The sequence below is a fragment of the Artibeus jamaicensis genome, unplaced genomic scaffold (assembly GCF_021234435.1).
Source record: "Artibeus jamaicensis isolate MK-2021 breed Jamaican fruit bat unplaced genomic scaffold, CSHL_Jam_final contig_793, whole genome shotgun sequence".
Classification (NCBI taxonomy): Eukaryota; Metazoa; Chordata; class Mammalia; order Chiroptera; family Phyllostomidae; genus Artibeus; species Artibeus jamaicensis.
Genome location: NW_026521975.1, coordinates 5,412,584 through 5,432,515, shown reverse-complemented (window position 1 = coordinate 5,432,515; position 19,932 = coordinate 5,412,584). Strand labels below are relative to the sequence as shown.

The 19,932-nt window shown below is 42.5% G+C and overlaps 1 protein-coding gene and 1 long non-coding RNA gene across 2 annotated transcripts in view; one reads left to right on the top strand and one right to left on the bottom strand.

Moving 5' to 3' along the window:
- The window catches only part of USP12 (ubiquitin specific peptidase 12), a 93,193-nt gene extending 84,045 nt beyond the window's left edge, over positions 1-9,148 (bottom strand). Inside the window, exon 1 of the mRNA XM_037137137.2 lies at positions 8,808-9,148. Within this exon, the coding sequence (XP_036993032.1) occupies positions 8,808-8,855 (48 nt within the window). The 5' untranslated portion in view covers positions 8,856-9,148. The remainder of the gene's footprint in view (positions 1-8,807) is intronic.
- Positions 9,149-9,313: 165 nt separating this feature from the next.
- Positions 9,314-10,981, top strand: LOC119043226 (uncharacterized). The gene is made up of 4 exons (XR_005081378.2): positions 9,314-9,626; positions 9,912-10,026; positions 10,286-10,530; positions 10,619-10,981. It is a non-coding gene; the product is annotated as an uncharacterized LOC119043226 (long non-coding RNA).
- The last annotated feature ends 8,951 nt before the right edge of the window (positions 10,982-19,932 follow it).

The following is a 19,932-nucleotide window of genomic DNA, read 5'->3' as shown; positions in this document are numbered from 1 at the left end:
GACTAAATGACCCTGAAATATCTCAAATAGCAACCTGGATATGTATTTTCAGTATTCTTAGGTGTGATACCAATATTGTGTTATTGTTATATAGCATGCCCTTTCATTTTAGGCAAGTTACTTGTTAAGCAATATTTTGTTTATACAATCTGATAGTTTCATTAATGTGGATAAATATGATCCATTCATTGATTGTAATTAGTGAAATACAGCTTATTTATTCCACTTTTGGTTTTCTTTCCTTTTTCATCTTGCTTTTCCAATTTTCCTGCCCTCCAAGTGTGAATGATTAAGTTTCTGCTGGTTTGGAAGCAAAAGTATTCACTTATTGTGCAGATATAAATTTACCCTTAATTTTTAACCAGTATATATAACTTCAAACTTTCTGATATTAGGGTTTTGGGGAGACAAGGCCTCTAACAGGTTCTAACTACCCAATGAATACCCCTTCTACCCCACCCCATCTTGTTATTGTCATCACTTAAAAAAAAAACACAGCAACTTTTTAACCATTAATGTAATGAAATTTACCAACATATTTTTAGCAATTCCATTATTTCTTTATCCCCACAGCCTTCCTCTGAACTTACATTTCCTTCCGCTAATACCTACTGTATCGATATGTTAATAAGTCAATAGTTTGTAAACTATCCTGGGACTTCGACATCTGGCCCCCTCCTCTTCTGTAGCCTATTTCTCCCAAGAGGCCTTCCATACTAAACCAGCTATAGAATCTAAAATAACACATGATCCCACAATTCTACATCTTTGCTCATACTTGGAATTCCATCTCTTCCTGTCTATACGATAGATGACTTCATTTCACAAGTTTAAATCTGTTCTATGTAGGTTTTTGTTTTTTTTTTTTGCTGGAAACCCTTTTCGTTCTCCCAGTGAAGTAACCACTTTCTCTTTTACCTACACTTACTACTTACACCAGCAGGAAGAAAGCCATCTCATCACACTCATTTGTTTTATATTTCTATCCTCCTTCTCAACCTTTTTCTCAGCATGTAGAGCTCACAAGAATATACAGGTAAGACTCTTCACACCTGGACGCGACTGGTCAGGGGTCTCTGGCCAACCCAGATACACCCTGGCTGCCTAGGGTCCAAGAGGATTGGATTACATTCTCAGCACAACTATATCCCATACGGGTCATGCAAAACAGGGAGTTCTGTTAACACCAGAGCTTATCATAGTCATCTCTGTATTCTCACAACCCACATATACCCTGTAGGGCTCCATTAATACTTCCAGAAAGTACTTACTGAAGAAAAGATACCCTTCACACACACACAAAAAAGTTACTCTTAGCTTTAAAAAAAAAAATTCATGCCTCTCATCTCATGAAAAAAAGTTTTTCACTATCATGCAGAAGGCTCATTAGGGCACAAAAATAAATCCCAAGGCAACAATACTCAGACACCACTAAAAATACTATGACTGAAGCGCTGTTCATGATTAGGAAATGTACAGATGGTTCCTGGACCCAGGAAGCATTTGGAGCCCAGGAGCATTTTTCAGTAAACACATCTGTCAGTTATCACTGAAATAAACATCACTTCTTACTTTAAGCTGCAAGTTCATTTTTATCAGCTTGCAGCTTTAGACATGTGGATTACTACAGAGATCCTGAGCAAGTTTACACATCACCCTGTAGTCACCGAAGTTTTTAGAAAAAGCTAATGGTCTTTCTTACAGAGAAGCAACAGAAAAACACAGCCAGTGACCACACAGAAGTATGAGGAGCTACAGAACCTCACTCAATCATGTTCTCTATTAAATATTTTGTACTTTGCACTATCACAAAATTCTTGACTGGGTACTTCTGTGGAAACAGTCAGAGATTTAATAGTTTTTTTTTCTTCCAAAATATATATACAAACTCTCTCGTCTCCTTGTAATACAAATTTTGTACATAAGATTTTAAATGATCAAGTCTTATACACAGGTATTTTCAACAATACTGGGTCTGACTGAGTTTTCAATTCAGCAGCCCATAACTCTTCATAATATCAGCATTTACCCTTTTCTTCCAATACCTTAAAGTACACTGCAGATACTCAAAGAATCCTCTTCCAGCCCATGAGATGGTGAGAGAACAGGTTTTTAGACAAAATGTCTAAAAGAAAGTTGGGTAACTGCACTGTAGGCCAACAAGAGTAAAGGATAGAGGCAAAAGGGAATTGAGTGCAACAGTATGGCCCCAGCAAACAATAGGAAGTTCTGAAAGGGAACACGGCCTGAAGCTGACTTTTAACACACACATACCTTGTTCTAACACAGTAACTCACTGCGCTTTGCTAAAACAAATACCGTAAGATTTTATTTTAAAAGCAGCATTCCCAACTTAATCTATACTTGTAAAACATGTTTAAGAGTATCACAAATTAGACCACTTTTACTCCCAGATACAAGGAATAAAATGTCTTCCTACCAACTATTCAAAACAGAGAAAATACAATCTACATTCATAATTTATAATGTAATCTAATTCATTTAGCCTCAAAGTATATTTGTGTTTTCTCAGAGGTATATACTACTAATAAACTAGTTTCTTACAATGAAAATGAACTAAAATAACTTCATTTCATTAATATACAAATTTCAATTTTGGCTACTAGTATTTATTGAGCTAACGCTAATTAGTAGTGCCAATGAGTCATCCTTACCACATTGAGGGGAGGGAATCACTTTAGAATAATAATATTAAGCCCTGGCTGATGTAGCTCAGTGGATTGAGCGTGGGCCTGCGAACCACATGATCGCGGTTCGATTCCCAGTCAGGGCACATGCCTGGGTTGCAGGCCAGTTCCCAGGAGGGGACTCACCAGAGGCAACCATACATTGATATTTCTCTCCTTCCCTTCCTCTCTAAAAATAAATAAATAAATAAATAAAATCTTTTTTTAAAAAAAAGAATAATAATATTAATAACAACCACCACCAACCACTGCTACAGAGTGATTACCATGGACCAGGGACCATTCTGCAACTCTCTACACCAGATATTATTTTATCCCCATTTTACAGACAAGAAACCATAACACAGAGAAGTAACTTGTCCCAGGTCACACACAGCTAAGCAGATGTGGAATGTAACAAAGGCACCAATTCACATATGTTTTTAATGGCACTGGAAAAGAAAGAAGTGTCCAAAATGAGTAAACAGCTCTGTCACTTTAGCCTGTTAATGAATAAAATGATCATATCACTAACCTTCATTAAATGCCTCTAAAGGATGAAAAATATATTTACTTTCAACTGTAACTTTCCATAAATTCAGTAACACTAAAACGAAAATTGGGAAAGTAGGCATAATTCACACTTAACTACATCTAACTCCATGCTCCTCATGTTCATTTTCCTCATGTTCATTTTCATTGTAAGAAACTAGTTTATTAGTAGTATATACCTCTCATGTTACCTAAAACGTGATCAGAGCTCCCAAAATCATGATGCTACCAACGATCATAAATAAACTCTCAGTAAACTTGCAAAGGATCATAGAATACTGAGTTTTAGATCCAGAAGGAAACAAACATGTAATGAACACTGACTAAAGAGTGTCTTGTCTAACCCTTTCATCTTACAAATTAAAACAATCAGCTTCAAGTTTTATGAGACTTCTCCATACAGATCTAAAAGTCAAAACCTGGACTAGAATTTATCTCCTGGTCCAACTGCCCTTTTTAACAAACCAAGCTGCAGGATACATGAAATACTACATAAAGTTTTTGAAATTGAGCTACTAAAGGAGAAATAAAAACCAAATTAAATGATTTAAATCCAAAAAATGAAGATCTCTGGAGAGGAATTAATGCTCAGTAAACAAATGCTTCAATAATCTCCTGAGACAGTAAAAGTGTCAGGAGAGCTAGAATAAATATGACTTTAAGGAAGAAAGAGAACTTGTAAGTGACTAAAAGGAGGTAGGCTCAATCTCTGGGGACTTGGTCAAAGGCCTAGAATTAAACAAAACAACAGCACGGTTATGATAACGTCTCACTGAAACTGGCCACATGCTTCCAGGTGGAGTACATGATTAACTTACTCTGAAATCTATTATAAAAAGATTAGCCAGGGGTGGAAGGAGAAAACACCAGCAGGTAAGCAAGGCCGTATAATACAAAATCATACCAGAGTATTTATACACATTACACACAACTGAACATGGTATTTAAGCCTGAACTTTTTAGGCATATCAAAAGTTTCAAGTCCCAATGGTTTTACCTTTATTTGCAATTATGAATAAGTTTAGATGAGAATACACCCACCATCTCATAAAATTCCATTTTTACTGCCTATATAACTTTATCCTCCAGTAATCATGAACTAACTTGTCAAGGACTTAGTAGCCTATCACTGTGACTTACTGGGCCAACGATCTTGCTGTTTAACATCATTTTATAACATTCAACTCTCTATGCTAATTCTGAACTTGTACAAATTTTAAAACTAACAAGACAATCATTTCTAGGGCAAGCTAAACAGCAAAATTTTATCTAGGGTGTAAGCACAATGAAGTTTCTTTTGAAAAGTCAAAATATGCTCTGAGAAATAAAATATTTTATTTTTGCTTCCTTAAGAATGTCCAAACTCTTTAATAGATTTTTCAAATTTTCTATAAGAATGTATTATTTTTAATGCCCAAAATGTATTTAACCAGATTCAAAAGATCACAGGCTTAAATAAAACTTTAATAATACTTATGCTAAATGTCCTCTCCCAGCTTCCTCTATACATGCTGCAACACTCCTTTATCAAGTATTTAACCAACATTTACATATGATAGAAGGCTCATTTTTGAGTCTTAAATTAATATTTACAGTAAAAACAGCAAAAATTGGTGAAACAAATGGCAACTGTTCCTACCACTGAAGCACTATTTTACTAGTAAAATATTAATAAAAATTAAGTATTTTACTAATAAAAACATCTATCCTATTTCTTGAGACAGCACAAGAAATTTTATTATCTAATATAATACTCTGACTACTGAAAAGTAGACTGTCAAACCATCTCCCTGAACAAAAGGTTTTTCCTCCGTTTACTTTCTTTCTGGAGCACTTTAACTCCACACACATCATGTTCTTACTGAGAATGGAAAGAGGACAAATAGCCAGCTTCGCCTGTGACTTTCCTCCCATAAGCAGTTCAAAGTTTACCACAGGCAGGGTGCTGTGCTCAATACAGGCTTGTTGGAGGTAAACCTGTCAAACCCACTCGGCAGCTAACTTGCAGCGTTGGCCTCACTGACACGGAGTTCTAACAGATCTGTGTCACCCCTATGTTGGAAGGTGGGCAAGCAGCCAGGCCAGTGCCACCCCATGATCCACCTACCACCCCAGGCAAACAGCTTCTCCCTGATCCAGTCCCCTCTCCAACAATCCCTTCCCAACCAGGACTCCTACAACCCGCCCAGGGAGAAACCGTAAATGATCACAGTGGGATCTGGATGACGCTCTGGGAGCCCCGACCACAGCAGTGCCTGCCTCCCTGCAACAGGCAAGACCCACACTATCACTCCCCGGTCCAAGGCCTCCCAAGACGGCTTTATAACTCACACCTCAATCTCAAAACACAGGTTTTTGGCCCCTTTTCTCACTATTTCACCATTATTAAGTATAATATTAAGCACTGGGCAGCTACTCTGTGCCAGGCCCTGAACTCTGAAGTTACTTCAGAGGCAAAACAAACACCATATGATACTGAAAATGTACTTTTTCATGTAAAAATAATAAGTGGCACTGCTAGAAATACGTCTGCAAATTTATTCTGTGAAATTTAAACATAATCTCTCATTTGGGTCAGGCTAACTTAAACGAACTCTACTAATTTTCACATGTAAGCAAAACAATAGTAACCTAGAATAAGATATATCTGAAAGATTTGCTTTTAACACAGTTATTTACCGCAATTAAGGTATTGTTGATCTGCCCAGGTACCTTATGTTGACAAATGAAAAAAAATTACATGAATTTAATTATCTGTAAAATAAAATCCAACTCTTCATAAATGTTTCCACAGCTTCTGATTCTCTGAGAACCATCATGCTCTTTAGGTCCAGCCCTTCTTCTCCCCAAGACACCACACAAATTTCCAGTCTCACCCATGTTTAACCAAACTGTTTTATTGTAATGTAGAAGTTAGTGTTCCACCAAAGGGCAGAAATAAATGACAGTCCCTCACCTTGTACGTTCACAATCTAAAAAGCAGATGAGAAGAAAAGGCACTACACAGTACATATGGTAAATGCTACTGAAATTACAAAAATGCAGTGAAATTATGAGGTGGATGGGGATGGACAGGGATAGGATTAGTCAAATAAGGCTACCTGCTTGACAGACAGGCATGAACTCGCTAGACAAGGTGGGAGGCGGAACGTCCAAAGCCTAGAAAAATAGCATCTACAAAGGCACAGAGGTAAATATCTTTGCTTTTCTTGATTGTTAATTTTGTAATTCTCAGAAGGTAGGTTTTCTTTAAAGGATAAAATTGCAGGTTACTTTGAGATATTCGGCATTTCGTTGGAAGCACATCAGAATCTATTCAAATATAAATACAGACACAATTTTAACACTACTTTTAGAACAATCTCATTTGACCAACCACTGGTGTTTCTGCATTTGCCAACAAATACTCACACACATCCAACATGCAACTAATGCCCCAGAGTGGAAGACCTAGGCAAGAGCTTTGGAATCTAACGTTCTTGAGATCAGAATCCCACTTATTCATGTTTGACTTGGCAAATCTCTTTGTGCCTCATGTTCCTAATCCGATCATAGCATATTTTATATTAACCTGTTCATTTGAATACTGTTTGTCTCCTTCAACTACAATGTAAACACCATGACAGGAGGGATTGTCTTGATCACTGCTGTATCCTCAGCACTCAGCACAGTCGCTAGCCCTTAGTAGGTGCCGAATGTATACCTGATATACCTGAGTGAATGACTAGTTAGTAGAGTAACACATCACTTCTGAAGCACTACACTTTGACAATGAACTATGACCCAACAATCTGTGTAGCTCAGCAATCTCTTAAGATTATCTATCACTTTTGAAGACTTAATTATCAGATTCCTTTTGAAATAGAATAACTAGAATATCTAAAAATAATCCAAATGATCCTCAGAAATCACTTTAATATAGTTCCTTTAATATCAATACTTCCTAAAATGTAAATTATGAGGGGAAATGAATTCACCAATGATTAATTATTCAATATGATTTCTTTAATCTTGCAGATCAGCAATTTTCAACCGGTGTGCCATGGCACAACACTGTGCCACAGAATATTTAAAGTAATATATAACTATTTAGGTAGGGGCACTAACCTATTTTCCCTTAGACTGTCAAATTTAAAAAATGAAAGCAGCCAACACAACAATGGCCTTCTGGTGTGAAATGAATCGAAATTATACCTATTTTTGGTCATATCGGTAAAAAATACATTTTTTGCTGTGCCATGGAATTTTAGCAATTAGTTTACATATGCCATGAGATGAAAAAGGTTGAAAATCGCTGCTGTAGATTTTAATTCCACTTGATTTCAGCCATTTTTTTACTACATCAGCATGCGGTAGCATCTTGCGGATGTAATTTACCACTCCTTTTAAAAAATGAATATAAAATGTACCACCCTTAAATTGAAGACTGCTTAGAAAAAAGGCTAGTAAGACAAAACAGAAGAAAAGATTTTCAGAGTCTTTCAAAACATAAATCACTAGGCCCACAGTGCAAAGAATAACTTTTTTCTGTGATGGCCTTTATTTTTCATTATTATTAGTGAAATTATTTGCTTCAGATATAAGCTCATAAAGAGCTAATAAAAATATGCCACATCGTGTGGAAAACTGTAGCCCTCCTGGCCAAGCACAAATCACCAAGATTTACACGCACCCACGTTTTGCTTCATTCGGTACTTTTCAACAGGTATTATTAGCTCTTTGCCCTTAAAGTCTATTTAGAAACCCCAGTAAAGCACAGATTATAACCCTTGAAGTCAGTCGCTGCACAGAAATACTTCAAGCCACACACAATGTGCCTAGTATACTCAAGTAAACAAGTGTGACAAGGAAGCTTAAGCTGTTTGCAACATTAACGTGGATTCCCAAAGACAAGACTGCCACCTGGACACGTGGTTGGAAAAGAAGAGCTCGCTTTTCTACGAAAGAGTAGAAATGGGAAAAATTTCCACCTCACTTATTTAAAGTTTCCACCTTCACACACACCCCTTTCCCCGAAGCAGCGGGTGGGGAACTCGGCCTCGCCAAAGGGGCAGAGAGGGAATCTGCACTAGACTTCCGTCCTCTATGGGACAGGATTGAGACCTGCCTTCCTGCCGTAGGACCCTCATCGCCGCCCTGAGCCACCTCCCAGCTTCGCGCACCGCCAGACGGAAACGCAGCGCACCGCCCCGTGTCCTTCCACCTCCAACTCGGGCCGGAGCTTAGCTCCAGCCCGCGCACTCACAGCCCGGGAGCGCCTCGTAGCTCACCCCGGCGCCGCTGTAAGACTTCAGCAGCAGAGCCCGGGGAGCCGAACACCGGGACCCGCCCCCAGCCGTAACCCGCATAGGAGCCCCCTCTGTGGTCACCCTCCCGCCCTCCCTGATCGCCAGCCGCCTCCCCGTCCCTGGGGGCCGCTAATTGCTGTGCTCTGAGCCCGCAGCCGTCCAACCGCCCGCGCCCAGGCCCCACCGACGGCCAGAGTGAGGGGCGGGGACCGTTGTAGGTCAGCCAGCCGCCCACCCTAGGGGTTCCCGGCCGCCCCTGCCGTCCTCCCGCCGCACCTACCATGGTACAGATGGAGGCGAATTTGGAGACTGTCATTAGGATTTCCATCCGCCCAGCGCCATCTTCCACCCAATCACAGCAGCGGCGGCAGCGAGCGGGGTAGAAAGGGAGCCGGGCGCCGACTCACACCGCAGCCCGCGGGCGGAACCCGAGTCGCTAGGGACCAAAGCACCGAGGCCGTTCTGCCGCCGCTGCCGCCGCTGCCGCCGCTGGCGCCCCGGCACTCCCTACCTCGGGTCCCAGCCCCCGCCCGCTGGCGGCCCGCCCGCCTCCAGCTCCTCCCCAGCGCAGGGCGCAGCCGCTGCCTCTGGGCCCGCGCCTGCCCGCGAAGCGGTCCGCCACACACCCCGCCCAGCGCGCTGGGGAGCGGCTCCGCTGAGGCCCTAATGCCCGGCCTGCCCGGCAGCTTCACGGCCCAGCGGCGCTCCCCGCCCACTTGCCGTGCGCCCGGACCGCCCCGCGCGCAGCCACGCCCACTCCCCCCGCGCACGCCTCTCCCTCGTGGTGCGTGCCTACCCCGGAACTCCGGAGCGGGCCCTACTGGACGCTTGCTACGCACCGCCTCCTGCCGGCGTCCCTCGGGGTCCTAGAGGGTGCGGAGCAGTACACTCTTGAGCTTCGACGGGCGCCTGGGGAGGTCCAGTTCGGTGAGATGGCTGCGAGTGACACCTACGCAAATCCCGGAAGGGACTGACCGGCAATCCCCGAGAGCGCAAGGACAGCTATTTCCCACTGTTGAAACAGGAAATGGGGCGGTGATCTGGATGATTCTGAGTGGGATGGTAGCAAAACTGTCTCTGTACGGTTAAAATAACCCAGGTAATCCAACATCCCAAGCGCTTAAAATGTCAAATGATTTGTTTCTTTTTACATATATTGGTTAAGTCCCCTGCGTCAAAACTCCCTAATTTAGCGAAAAGATAACTGAATAAAAATGAAAGAGACGAAGTAGAAACTATGTTTAGCTCTTCGAATTGAGAAGAAAGGTAATATTGGTGATGGGGTCGGGGGTAGGGGGGGTTAAACTTCCTTCATCATTGCCTGTTGGCCATAAATTTAGAATATGTGTATATATATAGTTTCTAAATATATTCTTTCTGAAAGTTGCAAAATAGGGAAGACTGCAACCCAGCAATGATGATAATGTTACCAAGACAAGAAGTCTCTCAAGTGAGAAAAATGTCTCAAGTGAGAAATATTTAAGCCGTGTTAGCTAAAGGTATAGTTCCTCTTTTCTGCTTTAATAAAATTCACTGAACCCTGTTCATGTCAAGCAGCTCAGCTTTATTTCTTCCCATTTGAGAAAGTGGTCCAAGGGAGTGTAATAACTGCATAAGTCATTGTATTGGAAAGCTTGTGATATTTTTTCTATTAGTGAAATGTAGTGATTTGGTGATTTTCTGGGTTCCCCCATTTCAGTGGGGCTGAGGAAATGAATTCAGACAAGTCTTTAAAATCAGATATGCCTTACCTTATAGGTTCGAGATACTCAAAACATAAAGCATTCAAAGAAAACTTTAGATGGAAAGTAAATTCCTCCTACATGAATTGTTTCGTGAATTATAAGCTTTCTCGGAGAAAAAATTTGCAGATAGAATATAGCTGAGCCTCATAGGAGCTGGCTTGGTTCTTCAGGCACCTGCCTCCATGTAAGTTGGGACCCAGCCTCGCTGCCTGATACCCAAGCCAGTGGCTAGGACCTTGTTTGTCACTGCACATTCAGGTATGTGAGTGCTTGCCTCCTGTTTTCCTTCCTAGACTTGGAAGTGTCACCTGCCTGAATTTTACTTGCTGTATTTCATACCTCTTAGACCTCCAGGCCTGCCCGGGTCTCCTACCACTGTCACCATGCTCCTGGATCTTGTCTCGCCGATTTGGATGCGTGTCTGTTGTCATCCTGTCTTTCCTACTTGGCAATTCTGTTCCAACACACAGATCTGATGTGCCAGAATTTAAGCTCTGCCTCCATCTACACTGAAGGCCAACAGTCCTATACATAAGTTTATGTAAAAACAAGGCCTTTTAAAAGTGAACTTCTGATAGTATTATCTGGAATTGTGCTTAGTGCTATAGCCATCTAAATTAGCAGGTGATATCATAGAACCTAATTGTACAACCTCACAATGCCTTGTCTGTCCAGCCTAAGGTTAATCAGCAAGGCACAATAAAAAGATTCTTCTATGTGCTGGGTGCTACCCTGGTTGTTTTGTTTTGTTTTTTTAATCATATATCGTGCAGCTGAAGATAAGATTTGGCTGTAAGGTCACACATTGGCACTTAGAACTTAGAAGAGGCCATCTGCTCTTAGAACACAGTTTTGACCTGTGGCTGTATTTTCATTGTGCCTAGAGAAAAATGAGTTTGTGCTCCTGTAAATCCTGTTGGGCCTTCGTGAGAGTGTAAGCTACAAAATAGACCCAGATAATCTCAGGGACCAAGCAAGTAAGCAAACTAAAGCCAGCCTTCATTCGTTGGTCAGCGCATTTTTTTAAAATTATTTAATTTGAATACTTTTATACAATTATATACTGTCCAGTTCCTTGCAAGCCATCCATGCTTTCTGTTACTTATCCTGTCTCCCTTGAACCACATGTCCCTTCATATATTTCTTTTTTAATATGTTTTATTGATTATGCTATTATAGTTGTCCCATTTTTTTCTCCCCTTTATTCCCCTCTGCCCTGTATCCCCCTTCCCACCATTATTCCCCCCTCCTCTAGTTCATGTCCATGGGTCATACATATAAGTTCTTTGGCTTCTCCATTTCCCATACTATTCTTAACCTCCCCCTGTCTATTTTGTACCAACCATTTATGCTTCTTATTCCCTCTACATTTTCCCTCATTCTCCTCCCCCCACCTGATGCCTGCACTGACAAGCAGTGCCCGTGGCATCACGGATGAGACAAATTCACACAGACTACCGAGTCCTGTGGAGGAAAAGGGCCAGCAAGGCTACTCCCTCAAGGGGGGAGAGCCTCAGAACGGCCGCCACCCTCTCAAGGGAGGAGCAGCTTGGAGCGGCAGGCAACTCTCTCAAAGGGAGAGGGAGCTGCTGCAGTGGCCCGGCAACTCTCTCACCAGGGGAGAGAGAGTGCCCCGACCCTTTCCTAGTCAGGCTTTTATTGGGATTTTTGCACAGGAGTTCAGGTACAGCTTATTAATCATTGTCAAGCAGTAAACAGTAGATAGTGTACAAAGAACTATGAGGGCTTCTTTTAAATCAGGGCCTGTCAGCTAAAAGGCTACAGAACTTTTTCTGCTCAGGCCCTTATCATCTAACTAAAAGCATTCTTAAACAAAGCAGGTCTCACAGGGTTTCACATGTTCCTTTTCAGACCAAATTACCCAGGGAGTTCGCCATTCCCAGCACAAGGCTTGCACCGCCTTCCCCATCATAGGTTTTTAGGCTTAAGTGGATTAGAGCCAGGAAGCGCTTCTCCCAGGGAACATGGGGACTCGGGCTTCGTCAAAGCCAGGGGGATGAGGGTCCATCACTCCCTCTTTGTCGCAGCCCCCAGAGTCCTTCTATGATGGCCTCCCAAGTGATTGTGTCTCACCTAGGTTGCCCCTCCTCTGAGGGGTCTCACCTGTCTCTGAGCATCCGACCATACTTTGGGGGCAGGGATATGAAGCAGGGGCTACATCTGCTGCCAGAGACAAGCCTTGTCTACTCAGTGGCTCACAGCCTTAGACATGGGAGATGGTTTACAATTCCTGAAACCAGGCAGGGCGGTCCCCAACACCCACCCACTATAACCGTCTAGGTGATCTCCATTTCTGTGATGCTGTTCCTGTTCTACTTGTTAAATCTTTTTTGGTTTTGGTTTTTTTTAGATTCGGTTGTTGACAGTTAAGAGTTTCTTGTCATTTTACTGTTCATAGTTTTTTATCTTTTTTCTCTTAGATAAGTCCTTTTAACATTTCATATAATAAGGGCTTGGTGATGATGGAGTCCTTTAACTTGACCTTATCTGGAAAGCACTTGATCTGTCATTCTATTCTAAAGAATAGCTTTGCTGGATAGAGTAACCTCCGACGTAAGTTCTTGACTTTTATGACTTCAGATACTTCTTTACAGTTCCTTTTTGCCTGCAAGGTTTCTTTGGAGAAATCAGCTGATAGCCTTATGGGAACTCCTCTGGAGGTAACTGTTTCCTTTTCTCTCCCTGCTTTTAAGATTCTCTCCTTATCTTTAATCTTGGGTAATATAATTATGATATGCCTTTGGTGGATGCTTCCTTGTGTCCAACTTCTTTGGGACTCTGAGCTTCCTGGACTTTTTGGAAGTCAGTTTCTTTTGCCAGATTAGTGAAGTTCTCCTTCATTATTTTTTCAAGTAAGTTTTCAATTTCTTGCTTTTCCTCTTCCCCTTCTGGCACCCCTATGATTCAGATGTTGGGATGTTTAATGTTGTCCTGGAGGTTCCTAAGCCTCTCTTCATTTTTTTTTTTTTGAATTCTTGTTTCTTCATTCTGTTCTGGTTGAACATTTATTTCTTCTTTATGTTCCAAATCATTGATTTGAGTCCTGGTTTCCTTCCCTTCACTGTTGGTTCCCTGCGCATTTTCCTTTATTTCACTTTTCATAGCCTTTGCTTCTTCCTCTCATTTGTGACCACACCCAGCCATGTCTGTGAGCATCCTGATTACCACTGTTTTTTGAACTGTGCATCTAATAGGTTGGCTCTCTGTCACTTAGTTGTATTTTTTCTGGAGCTCTGATCTGTTCTTTCATTTGGACCATATTTTTTTGTCCTGGAGCCTCTTTTACATAGTGAGGGGTGGAGCCTTAGGTATTCACCAGTGCAGGGCAACACAGGGCACTGTTTGGAGCTGTATGTGGGGCAGGGGTCCAACAGGGAATGATGCTACTTGCTTGGCTCTCGGCTGGCTTTGAGTCACTTCCCCTGCTACCCACATGCAAATTGGGTGCTTCCAGTGTTGATTCCTGGGTGGGTGGGTTTGTGTATGTTCCAGGACGCTGTGGGTTGTTGGGGACCATTTTGTGTAGCCACATGAAAGCAAGGCCTTGAAAGAGGCCTATAAGTCTTGACCAGAACACCAGAAATGCAAGAGGCAGGCATGACCCAATGCTAGCACCGAGGGTTCCTGTGGGAAATCAGGCCTGAAGAATGGCCATTGTACAGGCCATTGTATCCTTTGAAGCTTGCTTTGCTTTGTACAGCCTGTGGGTGTAAACCAGATGTTTAAGTCCAAAGTATTAGGAGTGTACATATGAAACATGCTTTAACAACCATCTGGCGTCAGCATGTATGACAGACTCTGACCTAAGACGGATCTCTGTTTCTTCAATTGTTATTGATAGATAATATCTGTTTTTGTAACTGTAGCCTTTGGACATTGATTGATGAGCTGTGCATGCATGCTGTATATCCCTACACCAGGGGTGTCAAACTCATTTTCACCAGGGACCATATCAGCCTTGCAGTTGCCTTCAAAGGGTAGAATGTGATTTTAGGACTGTGTAAATGTAACTACTCCTTAACAGTTAAGCAAGTGCTTGGCGCCGCCACTGGGTTGCAACAATGTGCCAGGCCGGATAAAACAAGGTGGAAGGCTGGATTCAGCCCACGGGCTTTGTGTTTGCCACCTGTGCCCTACACATACCAATCCCAATAAAAGCTGTTTCAGAGAAGGGGTCAGGGCATTCTCCACTAGAGGGAATCGCCACCCCCTTTCCCACCAGACAGATTGTGTCCAGGACGACTCATTTCATCTGCGACTGGGAGGACTCCGAGGAACAGGGTTCCCCTCAGTGGGTCTCTCCAACTGACTCTCCTCTGAGGCTGCGAGTTTTTCCTGCTGCTGCAACCCCCAGAGGTTTTCACCTCTGTCAGAGGTTTTGAGGCTTTCTCTCCCCACAGTGGAACCCTGGCTCGTACACTCTATCTCACTCCCCAGTTGTTCCTCCTAGTTTATCTGCACATAACTGTGGGACTGCCCACAGGTCTGCCAGCTGTTGCCTCGCCTGCTCTGGTCCTCCAGCTGCCACCTTGCTGCAAGTCCTGTCCACCCTGGCTTCCCATCTCTGCTCCCCCTGTCTTCGTGAATGTTTAATGGCTTGGTTGTCAGACTTCCCTACAGTTGGATTTTTCGCAGGTCTGGTTATTTTTTTGTTGTCCTTCTTTTGGCTGTGCAAGGAGGTAGAGTGTATCTGTCTACACCTCCATGGCTAGCCAAGGCTGACTTCTGATTCAGAGGAGCTAAGTCCAGTTATCTACACAGTGGACACATGACTGATTTGCTGGGCAGGATAGCATATAGCCAGTATGTCTAAAACTTTGTTCTTTTTGAAATCAATGTTTAAAATAAAGAGGGGGGGCCAAAGGCATAGCATCAGTATACTCTATTTAAAATTGAAATGGGAGTTCATTCATTAAAACTATTATTATTGATCATCTACAGACGACTAAGAGAAATCTTTGTCCTCAGGAAGGACACAATCCATTGGGTGGACAGATGATTTTTATGGAATATGAAAGAAAATTCTAAGCTAAGAAAATAAAGAACCAATTGCTGTTAGCTGAGAGCAGGTCCAGCTCTGTCTGCAAGAGTAACAGGCTGAGAACAGCTTAAGATCTAGAAGAACAGGATGAACAGTGAGGAGCAGGTAGGGGAAGGCAGTGGTCTCCTAGCCAGAGGGAGAGTTACCTGCAGGGATGCTGAAAGAGATGGGATGTATCAAGGCAGCTGTGCAAGGAGTTCTACAGGGCGTCTGTAGAGATAAGTTGAGGGGACAGTTCAACCCACAGTGACACCAGCAAGGGTTATGGGCTTTGGGATCTCTGCTGTCATATCCATCAACAGTGGTAGAATCAGCCTTGCTTTGTACCTGTTCTTTGTTCTTCATAGTCTCAGTTTAAATCCCCAGTCCTGCCATTGGTTGAGACTAAAGATGGCAGAAAATTTCAAGGAGGTACCAAACCAGCATATCTGTAACTGGTAAGAAAACCTTGACTTCTGGTGAGCACAGTAGTAAACCAGGATATTTTCTTTGTGTTCTTGACTTCTCATTAACCAGGGCCTGGCCAGAAAAAACACCCAGATGCTCAGGAGAATGACAATTATTCTGCTGTTTAAAGAAAGTTCAAAAGTTGCTGAGCTTGAGATGGGGACATCTTTTCCAATGCTTTCATTAGCTACCCCTTTCTTCTGGGACAAGAAGGCAGAGAGAGATAGAGCCATAAAGTGTAGAACTCACTGACAACCTCATGCACAAACATGATCCATTTTGATGATGTGATCATTCAGCCATGTGTATCTGAATTGCATTTTTTTTAGTTAATACATACCTCTTGAGTACCTCCTACTTGTGAAGGCTTAGGGTAGACACTTAAGGAATAAGAGTCCTGTCTTCAAAAAGTGCCATCTGACTGAGAAAGAAGACATGTATGCAAATAATTTTAATTAGATGAGTGCCAATTGTGTGATTTAGAGAATTGTAAGGACTCAGAGAAGAGAGTAATTGTTTCTTCTTTTTTTAATTGATTAAATTAAATTAATTGAGAGAGAGGAAGGGAGATAGAGAAAAAAACATCAATTTGTTGTTCCATTTATTTATGCAGTCATTGATTGATTCTTGTATGTGCCCTGACCGGGGATCGAACCAGCAACCTTGGCATATCAGGACAATGCTCTAATCAACTGAGCTGCCTTGCCAGGGATTGTTTCTTCTCTAGGCATCAAAAATGATACCACAGGGGAAAGTGGGGAGATCTTAAAGAGTAATGTAATTGTATCTTTGAAGAAGAGATATACCTGTCGTTTTATGTCCTTCTCCTCTACCTCCTCCTCTTTCCTGTCCTTCTGGCTTCATCTTATACTCTAACCCTTCAGTCACTACATTCATATCACACTGGCCTCCAACAAACTCCAAGCCTCCTCTGAGTGACTGCACTGGCCATTCCTTCTCCCTAGAACACGCTTAGCCCTTCCCATGATAGGCCTCAACTACAAAACATGTCACCTTCTCCGGGAGGGCTGCCCTGATTCCTCATCCCCCTCCTGTCAGCATAACCTCTGTGAGAACTAGAACTTTGTCTTTTTGTAGAGTTCTATCCCCAATGACTGGGAGAGAATAATAAGTACTCAGGAAATACTTGTTGCTAAATGAATTCAAATGGATAAATATCTGCACTTCCCAAGTATGTCCAACTCCAGAGCAACTTTAAAAAAAGTAAAGAATCATGGCACATAGAGGTATCTCATCTTGACTAATCAGCATAATAAATTTGACTTTTCCTAAAGTAGTAGTGTAATGGGGCAGCCTGGGGTCTGACTACTTGTTGCCATGTACACACATAACTAGAAGATTTGTGGGAAGAAGGCAAGTTTTTATTGACAAGGTACCCATGGGGGGGGGGCATTCCTGCTCTGAGCTGGCCTCGTCTGCAGAGCACAGAAAACCAGCCACCCCCAGGAAGGTTAAAGTCTAAATCCATGCCCAGAAGTTTCCCATTATTTCTTATCTGCAGTCCCTAACAAAAAGGGTTGTGGCGTGGAGGGGAGTCTTTATGCAAGGGAGAAGGATCTTGCAAGCTCCATATCAGTTGATTGTCCCTGGAAAGTGGCCTGTGTGATGTCCAGAGGGTGGTATTGCTGGACAAGTTGGCAAACTTGTATTCTGGAGGCAATGAATTTGGCAAGAGGGTTGGAAGGCACAGTCAGAACCATAACAAGTAAATGACAAAAGTAGGGATTAATTCTACAATGTGCCCTATGAAGAAAGGATGGCTTCCTTGGACAAAGGGGTGCAAGGCATGTAACACCTTTCCAAAGCCCTGTTGCCCACAACACTTAACTCAAATTAGACTGAAGGGAATATTCTGAAATTCCCCCCACCCCTTTAACACTTCTGGACCCTTTCTGTCTAAACCATTAGGGCAGGAAAGGAAAGTTCTAAAGTGAAACCTGTAGGGCACTGCATACTCAACCATGTAGTCCTGTCAAACCATCATGTCTCAGGAGGTGACACTGCAGGTGGGCTTCTCAAGTGGGGCCTACACCATCTCTAAGCCCACGAGACTCTTTTGAGAATACATTCGGCTGCAAGGCCTTTGCTGGAGTGATACCAAGCAGTGACAGTTTGACAAATCCTTTTTGTTCATGTCCATGGTCATGTGTATTAGTTATTTGGCAACTCCATTTCCTGTACTTTACATCCCCATGTCTGTTCTGTAACTACCAATTGTACTTCTTAATCCCCTCACCTCTTCACCCATTATCCCAAGTCCCCTCCCATCTGACGACCATCAAAACACTCTTTATATCCATGATTCAACTACTGTTCTTGTTTGCTTAGTTTATTTTTTAGATTCAGTTGTTGATAGGTATGTGTTTATTGCCCTTTATTGTTCATAGTTTTGATCTTTTCCTAAGTCCATTTAACATTTCATATAATAATGGTTTGGTGATGATGAACTTCTTTAGCTTTTTCTTGTCTGGGAAGCTCTTTATCTGACCTTCTATTCTAAATGATAGCTTTGCTGGATAGAGCAATCTTGGCTATAGGTCCTTGATTATAGAGCAGTCTTGGCTATAGGTCTTGGCTATAGGTCCTTTAATTTCATCACTTTGAATGTTCTTTGCCAATTTCTTTTAGCCTGAAAAGTTTCTTTTGAGAAATCAGATGACTGCCTTATGGGAACCTCACTGTAGGTAAGTACCTCTTTTTCTCCTGCTGCTTTTAAGATTCTCTCTTTATCTTTAACCTTTGGTATTTTGATTATGATGAGTCTTGGGGTGGGCCTTTGCATCCATCTGATTTGGGACTCTCTGTGCTTCCTTGACTTGCATATCTATTTCCTTCACCAAATTAGGAAAGCTTTCTTTCATTATTTTTTCAAATAAATTTCCAATGTCTTGCTCTTTCTCTTCTCCTTCTGGCATCCCTCTGATGTAAATGTTGGATTGCTTAAAGTTGTCCAGAAAGGCTGCTTACACTTTCCTCATTTTTAAATTCTTTTTTGTTGTTCTGATTGGTTGTTTTTTGTTTCCTTGTTTTCCGTACTATGATTTTGATGGTCAGCTTCATCCATTCTACACTGAGTCCCTGTAAATTGTTCTTAATTTCCATTAGTGTATTCTACCTTTCTGCCTGGGTCTTTTTTGTCCTGTTGAGAGCCTCACTAAGTTCCTTGAGCATCCTTCTAACCAGTGTTTTGAATTCTTCATCTGATAGATTACTTATCTCCATTTTGTTTAGTTCTTTTTCTGGAGTCTTGTTCTGTTCATTCATTTTGGCCATGTTTCTTTGTCTCTTCATTCTGAGGGCCTCCCTGTGTTTGTTTCTATGTATTAGGTAGAGCTTCTATGACTCCCTGTCTCAGTAGCATGGCCTAATGTAGGAGGTGCTCTTTAGGGTCCAGTGGCACAGCCTCTACTATGTACTCAAGCTGGGTACTCAAGGTGTACTCTCCGTGTGGGCTGAGCACACCCTCGTCTTGCGGTTAAGCCTTGATTGCTGTTGGCATGTCAATGACAGGGATTTAGCGAGGCCATTCAGCTTCAAGGACTGGCTGTGATCACTGACCACCAATCTCCTCCCTCCATGGAGGGCCAGCTCTGCAGGGGCAGGGTGGTGCTATTCCAACATGGTCTGTAGCTGTCCACTGGGTATACAGGCTGGGGTTTTCCAGGTGGTCCAGGCCAGGGTCAGCAACTACCTATGTTCTGCCTGGTGCCGTCCAGAATGAGCAACAAAGCAATCTACAGGTGGCTGCTACTTGTTCTGGGCTTGGAGGTTCCCAGATGAAGCCAAACTGTGATCCAAACCTGGCTACTGCTAGTGCCAGGCCTGGGGGCTCACCGAGGCTGGCTGTTGCTTGTTTGAAAGGATTTAGGAAGATGTGAAGCCTGAGTCAAGACCTGCCATTTATATGGAAAAGCCACTATTAATGGCTTGGTCAGGCTGTAAGTTGGGGGGGTGGATTCACTAGGGCAAAGCAAACCATGTGAGCATGGCTGATGGAGTCTCAGATATGGCACCTTCCAGCTGGCACTGTGGTCTCTGTGGGGGGGATGGTTCAGAAAGGGAACAATGGCCTTTTCCCACCTTTCTGTCTGAGAGAAAGCTGACCCCCAGCTCTCCCCCTGATGCCAGAC